Genomic DNA, 7,516 nt, shown 5'->3' on the forward strand with positions numbered 1-7,516 from the left:
TTGAACCGCCAGCCTTCTGGTTAGCAGTCAAGTGCCTTAGCCACTATGCTACCAGAGCTCCTGCTAAAAGTCCGAGTTGCTAGGTGGGTTCAAACCACCAAACTTTAAATTAGCAGCAGATTACAAACTGCTTGTGCCACCTAGGCTCTTTATTTGTCAATATTTGTGGAATTGCTGGTTTTGTTGTTGTTTTTAAATGTAGCAGCTTGATATTACGTGCTGATATTGACCATGGATTAAGCATGTGCTCTGAATTATAATAACCCTTATTAATACCAGGTCACAGAAATCATCTCAGAGATTCGGGCACCCATTGTTACTGTTGGTGTTAATGAGGATTTAGCTGATGCAAGAAAGAATGAACTCAAGGTAAATTCCTTCTAAATGAAAAGAATGTCTGCCTGTAGTGTAGTTTTGTTAAGTCTAGTATTTCTTCATGCTGTGTGATTTGAAAATTATCACACAAAGGCAAATTATTGATTAAATATTAAGCTATAAGAATATCTAAAATGCTACCAGATTTTGTCAGTGTGAAAGACTTGTCTATTTGTTTCAAGACTATTAGAACTTTATCTGTGTATGCTTGCCTCTACTTAAAATAAAAGTCCAGGTTGTTGGAATATTAAATAATAGTTTTTAGGTTGTTGCATATTTTCACAGTAATTGTTTTGCTTGGTGTATAAACACAATTTATGTTTCTTTAGATGGCAGAAATAAAAGTTAAACTTATTGAGGCCAAAGAAGCTTTAGAAAATTGCATTACTATACAGGATTTTAATCAGGCATCAAAACTGAAAGAAGAAATAAAAGCATTAGAAGATGCCAAAATAAATCTATTGAAAGAGACAGAGCAACCTGAAATTAAAGAAGTCCAAATAGAGAAGGTATATATTTTTTTCATACTGAGTATCAGCTGTTATTAATCATTTCATCTAACCCTTGTTTACTTTCTTAACTGGAAGCTGTCAAACTATATTAATTTTGGAGAGTTTTATCCAACACTAGATTGGAATGATTTTTTTCCCCTCTGGTTACTTTCTACTTTGGACCTTGAAAAGCCTTCCTTTAATTATTTTAGTGAGGACTTTATTTGTTCCCTGTCATGCTAATCCCTGGGGTCTGGAATCTTTCTTCCTTTTCAGGACACTTGCCTGGCAGTGGTTTCCTTCCAATTTTTCAGTCTTGAATTGTGTAGAAAAGGAAGAAGCCTCAGCCTTGCCCTTGTTTGTGGGACTGCCCGTGGCCTATCCCCTGCTGGGAGGGCATGGTGACCAAACTCTGAGGTGCTTTTTCCGAAAGGTTAATCACTCTTACATTTCTAGAACAAACTGAGTCAATTTTGTTATTTTTAGCAAAAGACTAGACTTGGTACATGTTTAGCAACATTTAAAGCTTACTTTCAGCAGTTTTGTTTTTAAACTTAGTTGTATTTGAAAAACTAGTTTCTTAAATAGATCATTTAAAAATTTAAGAAAAATTTCCTCATAAATGTTTACGTATAAGGTAGAATACTACTAACTACTATAATAATAATTTTAATCCAAGAGATTCTTAAGAAGACTCTTTAAGATAGACATTGTAAACTATATAGTGAACAAAAGAGTATGATTTATGGTTGTTGTTTTGGTTTCGGAAGCACTGTATTCTTGTAAAGAAAACGCCAGGCAGGGAAGAGTTTACGTTATAGTCGCCCTTCTATATCCACAGGGGGGATTTGTTCCAGGACCCCCTGTGGATTTGCAGTCCCTTAAATGAAATGGCATAGTGCTTGTATATAACCTGTGCACCCCTTCCTGTATACTTTGAATCATTTCTAGATTACTTATAATACTAACACAAACCTTTCCTCTCTCCTGTTGCTTGATGTGGAACCCACAGACCCCGAGGGCCGGCTGTATGTGGGTGTTTCGTAGGTTATGTCCTTGAGCTCTCTAGCAACATGCATCCCTACCCCAGCACCCTGTTCCCAGTGAATGTGCCTGAGTTTTGTTTTCATAAGTAGTAGTTTATTTCTTTTGTTTGAAAAAGTCTTTGGATCATTATATGCTCTTGAATTTGGAGATTAGTTTTCTCCATATAAAAAAAATGTATATATTTTTTAATCTTAAAAATGATGTAAATTCACCATTAAAAAAATGATGTAAGCTCTAGGTCTGAATTAGGAAAGTATTAGCAAAGATAGTATATCATGATTAATATCACCTCTTAAATTTGACTTGCTGTGACCACTTATGTGTCCATTTGTCCTGTTAAGGGCTGTAAAGCTATTATGGTACAATCATAGTGTAACATAATAATGCCTATGGTCAATATAGGGTTTGAAAGAAAGATTATTAAAGATATTGTTGGTTTCCCCTGAGGAAGAGATACATAACTGAGACTGGAATGCAAATCATGACGTGAAAGACAGTAATTCTTTCTACGTACGGGTAACTGTTTGAAGCTCTTTACAGGTGTTATTTGATTCTGCCAATAACCCTGGGAGGTTGGTACTGTTATTGTCTCCATTTTATAGAGGGTCTTGGTGGTAAGCAGGGCTCCTTTTCCACCTGTTGTTGTTGTTGTTGTTGTTATGTGCTGTTGAATTGGACCCGACTCATAGAGACCCCCTCCTTGGGTTTCCGAGGCAGTATCACTATGGTAGTATATTGCACAGCCTTCCTTCTGAGGAGTGGCTGGTGGGTTTGAACCGCCAGCCTTCTGGTTAGCAGTCAAGTGACTTAGGCACTATGCTACCAGAGCTCCTATTTTAGGAAAGCTCATTTTTAAGCCAAGAGGGATGGCAAAAGTGAATAATCCACATGTTAGCGTTCCATATACTTTATGTGCGTGATCTCACCCCCATAAGGGTGGCATGCCACTTATTTACATTATCGGCAAGCCATCCAATTCCCTTGACAGGCCACAAGCGTCACATTTGCATACTCCCACCCAGTCATTTGGTGGGAGTTACAAAGACTATATCTAGAAGGCCACATTAAGCAATTCACTGTACCATACAACTTCTTAAGAAGAACATATTTATTTTAAGCGTATCTGAATAGTAGGAGAGAATAGACCTGTACTATATTTGTCATAAATAGCCTAGGTATATTTATAAGATGAAGAATTACATTATCTTTATTCTGATTTATGATAGTAAATTTGTACTATATCTTCTTCTAAATTATGGAAAGCTGGACATTAACTGGAAGAATCTAGGTTCTGAAATTTAGAGATGTGGTTTTGCCACTGAGAATTTCTAAGTAATTTGTGAATTCATTGTTACTATATATATTCAGTTTATCATTTTATTTTTAATTCTATTTTTGTTGTTGTTATGTGCCACCGAGTCAGATCTGACTCATAGTGAACCCTCCTTGGGTTTCTGAGGCGGTATCACTATGCAAGTAGATTGCCCAGCCTTCCTTAATTCTATAGACAGGTGGAAATCTTGTATTCTTGCAGAAATAATGGAAATGCTTTTTTACTAATGCTGACTATTCTCTTTCATTTTAGAATGATTCTGAAACACTCCAGAAGTGTCTTATTTTGTGTTATGAACTGTTAAAGCTGATGTCCATTTCGACAGGTATAAGTGCAACCATGAATGGGATCATTGAATCTCTGGTATGTTGGTAGCTTCTGAAGCATTATTCTAACCCACTCTTCCCCTCATTTTGTAAGTTTAAAAGGTTTTGTGAAAAAGTTACTATTTAAAAAATCTGATAAATAGTAAAATTATATATATTTATATGGTGGCTACTTTGTATTATGAGGGTAAAATGAGATAATGTATATAAAGGACCTGGTACAGAGTGAATATTCAGTACGTACTGAGTTATAATTATTCTTTTTAAAGGTTTTAAGTTATTTTGTGTTATTGTTGTTAAGTGCCATTGAGTCGTTTCCGACTCATAGTGACCCCATGCACAGTAGAAACGAAACACTGCCCGATCTCGCGCCAGCCCCACAATCCCTGCTATACTATTCCTAAAGGTGCGCGGTAATGTACCAAACAGTGTTTCTTTGCTATTCATAAGGTTTTCCCTGGCCAGTTCTTTGAGAAGTGGATGGCCTCTTCCTTCTTCCTAGTCTGTCTCAGTCTATAAGCTGGGCTGTTACCTGTGCACCTGGTGCATCTCGCTGGGTTTTCCGGCCTGCTGCCCTGGGGCTGACTGATCTTCTGTCCGGGTTGGTTATTTTGTACTGGAAGGCAATGCAGGATATCTTCATTCTTTGAGTTGTAGAAGGAAATACAGAAATATGTCAGAATAAATCCTAGAATCTTGCTATATAGATTGAAAGACTACGAGAAAGTTATGAGTCCTATGAAAGGAATTTGTTCATTTAAAGTACTTTTTATTAAAGTAACCCTTCATAGATAATCTCCATTATATTGACCATGGAAACATAAGTCTGCAAGACACTAGAGAACTGTTCTCCAGTAGAAATGTAATCCAATCCACATGTAACTTTAAATTTTTTAATGTTGGTGATGTTGTTAAGTGCTGTCAACTCAGTGCCAACTCATAGTGCCCCTGTGAACAACACAACGAAACACTGCCTGGTCCTGCACCAGCCTCACAATCCTTGCTGTACCTGAGTCCATTGTTGCAGCCACTGTGTCAATCAAAGTTTTTAGTACCCACATTAAAATAAACAGGTAGAATTATTTTTTAAATGTTTAAAATTTAAAAATGCTTATTTTAGGCATATTGCATTAATTATTTAACCCAATATATCTAAAATACTATCATTTTGCTGTGTACTTGGTATTTAAAAAGTATTGTGATATTTTACATTCTGCTTTTCGTTGAGTTCATTTCTGTTGATGGCACTGACATTAAATAGAGACGTTAAATCCAGCCCTGTTGGTCAAGCAGAGAGCAAGGGCGTGGCTATCAATGAGACTGGGAAAGACTGCATATTGTGGGCTGTTGTTACCAGTCATGTCGAGGGATTTGATCTTTGGCCTGTGAGCACTGGGAAGCCATTGAATCAGTTGCAGCAGAGTGAGGAGTGTCTCACGATCAGACGGCATTTCAGGAAGCTCGCTCTGGCTCTCTTGTTCTGCATTAGCAATTTAATATTTATTTCAATTTTATTAAAAACTGAAAAGATTTCTTGGAGTTAATAGACAGTATGGAAATGAGATAAAATCTGTGAAGTCACACAGAAACCATCATTTTGACCATGTTTTTAATATATTTTTGTTCATTTCTTGCCCTCATCACAATTATTTTAATTTCTAATTCATTTAGATTCTCCCTGGAATAATAAGTGTTCATCCTGTAGTAAGAAATATGGCTGTTTTATGCTTGGGGTGCTGTGGACTACAGAATCAGGATTTTGCAAGTAAACACTTTGTATTACTATTGCAGGTAGGCTTGATTTTATGACAGTATTTCAGTTGTATTTGCTGAAATAGATACTGTGTATCTGTGGTGAGAATGCTTATATTCTAAATGTATGTATCTGAGAGTTTATTGAATTAGTCTGATGTCATGAATGATTTTTAAGACAATGATTTTCATCTTTGATTTCTTTCATATTAAACTTCTGTAGACAGAAAACAAACTATCAGTTATTTTAGGATATTCTTGCATTTAATCATATAGTACACATTTGTTGAATACATGTTATGTGCACAGTACTGTTTTAGGTGTAAAGTATGTGGCAGAGAAAAAAAACAGGAAACAAGATAAAAGCTCTCGTCCTAATGGATCTTATATTCTAAGAAGGAAACATACAAATGAAAATAAACAAGTGTCCAATATGTCAGTTGGAGAAAAATAAAGCAGAGGCGGGATAAGGAATGGGAATTGGAAGCAGGAGCTGTTTGGTGATAAAGCCCTCAATAATAAGTAGATGTTGGGCCCAGTACCAGAGGGAAGGGAGAGAGTGAACCATGCGAGTACCTGGGGTAAGAGCTTTCTAAGTACAAGGACGAACGGAGAAGAGGCCTTGAGATGGGATTTTTTGTTGGCATGTTTCAGAATTGGTAGGACATGTGTCTAGAGCAGATTGAGCGAAGGGGAGAATAAAATCATGGTTGAGAGTATGGTCTATTCTTTTTTAAGTAAAGGAGCACATAATGCAATTTAGATTTACTCTAGTTTTAGAATTTTTTTTTTTTTTACTGAAAGTGATCTTTTACTTAAATATATTTCTAAATTTACAATCTTAGTAAATAAAAATATAACTTTAAATTAAAATTTTAATTATTTCTGAGAAGTTGACTTTTCTTACAGATTTAACATTGTTGTTGAACTTAGGCTAAGAAAATGATACATGTTAGTTTTATGCAGACTAAACAATTAAAAGTTACTGAGTTTACTTTTTTGGGGATGTCTCAATTTAGATTTTGCAAATTGATGATGTCACAGTGAAAATGAGTGCTTTAAAAGCAATCTTTGACCAGCTGATGACTTTTGGGATTGAACCATTTAAAACTAAAAAACTACCCGCCCCTCAAAGTGAAGAAGACCCAGAGCTAACTGGTGATGCCCACGAGCAGGAGTCAAGTGAAGCTGAGGAGGAGACTGCGGCCGCTAAGAACGTGCTGAAGCTCCTTTCTGATTTCCTAGACAACGAGGTACGAGATGCTGGCTGCTTGGAATCCCACGCTACCGTTTTCAGCATGTGTTTGTTTTGCTCTTTAGGTTTACAGTGTATTTTTTAGTGCGACAGTTTACACTTGACCAAAAATTATTTTTCTTTCTGAATATCTTAATTAAATCTCAACTTTCACTTTTAGCATACCTAGTTTTTCAAACTTTTCAAAGTACATGTGCAGAGAATTGAAAGGTCAACAAAAATGATAGGACTTTTTCCTCTCTGTTTATGATTTAAGGACTTAGGTTTTCCTTAAGAGTCTTATGAAAGGATTTAATTTCTCCTTGGTTGGTTGGACGGTCTAAGATGGAGTGTGGGGCTGGATTTCCTTCCTTAAGATGCTCTTTAAGGAAAAGTGGGACATATAGATAGCTAGACCAGATTGAGCAAATGAGAAAATATGCATTACAGCATATATAAACATTTAACTGGTTTTTTTTTTTTGAACTATTTTTCTTCTGTAATTAGATGTAAAACTCTTTTTTTTTCTTTTTAAATTTTTCCTATAATTTTTTTTTTTTTAATTGTGATTTGGGTGAAGGTTTACAGAGCAAATTTACTTTCCATACAGTGGTTCACATATACTTTGTCTCATGACATTGATCACAGTTTACCACAATGCCACAGCTCCCCTCCCACTTCCTCCCCATAGTTACCTCTTCCCAGTGTCCCTCCTTCCATATACTCCTGCCCCCTGAGCTGTCTCCCTGTGCATAAACAGCCCTTCTTTCTCCCATGATTGTTCTTTCCAAGGAGTGTATCTCCTTGAGGTAAATGTTCAACTCATATGCCTGTCTTTTGTTTGGCTGGAAACCATAGGTGTGGGTTCAATTCCAGAGCTGAAGGGCAGCTAGGGGCCATAGTCTCAGTGGTTCCACCAGGCTCTATCAGACCAGCAAACCTGGTCCCCCTCCCCGCC

At 36.5% G+C, this 7,516-nt stretch overlaps 1 protein-coding gene across 1 annotated transcript in view; it reads left to right on the top strand.

Moving 5' to 3' along the window:
* Positions 1–7,516, top strand: part of NCAPG (non-SMC condensin I complex subunit G) — a 110,135-nt gene that overhangs the window by 82,620 nt on the left and 19,999 nt on the right. The window contains exons 10-14 of the mRNA XM_007957363.2: positions 280–369; positions 705–884; positions 3,499–3,609; positions 5,244–5,363; positions 6,344–6,577. Coding sequence (XP_007955554.2) covers positions 280–369; positions 705–884; positions 3,499–3,609; positions 5,244–5,363; positions 6,344–6,577 — 735 coding nt within the window. The remainder of the gene's footprint in view (positions 1–279; positions 370–704; positions 885–3,498; positions 3,610–5,243; positions 5,364–6,343; positions 6,578–7,516) is intronic.

The sequence above is a fragment of the Orycteropus afer genome, unplaced genomic scaffold, assembly GCF_000298275.1.
Source record: "Orycteropus afer afer isolate SDZICR_OR568_19922 unplaced genomic scaffold, OryAfe1.0 scaffold00733, whole genome shotgun sequence".
NCBI lineage: Eukaryota > Metazoa > Chordata > Mammalia > Tubulidentata > Orycteropodidae > Orycteropus > Orycteropus afer.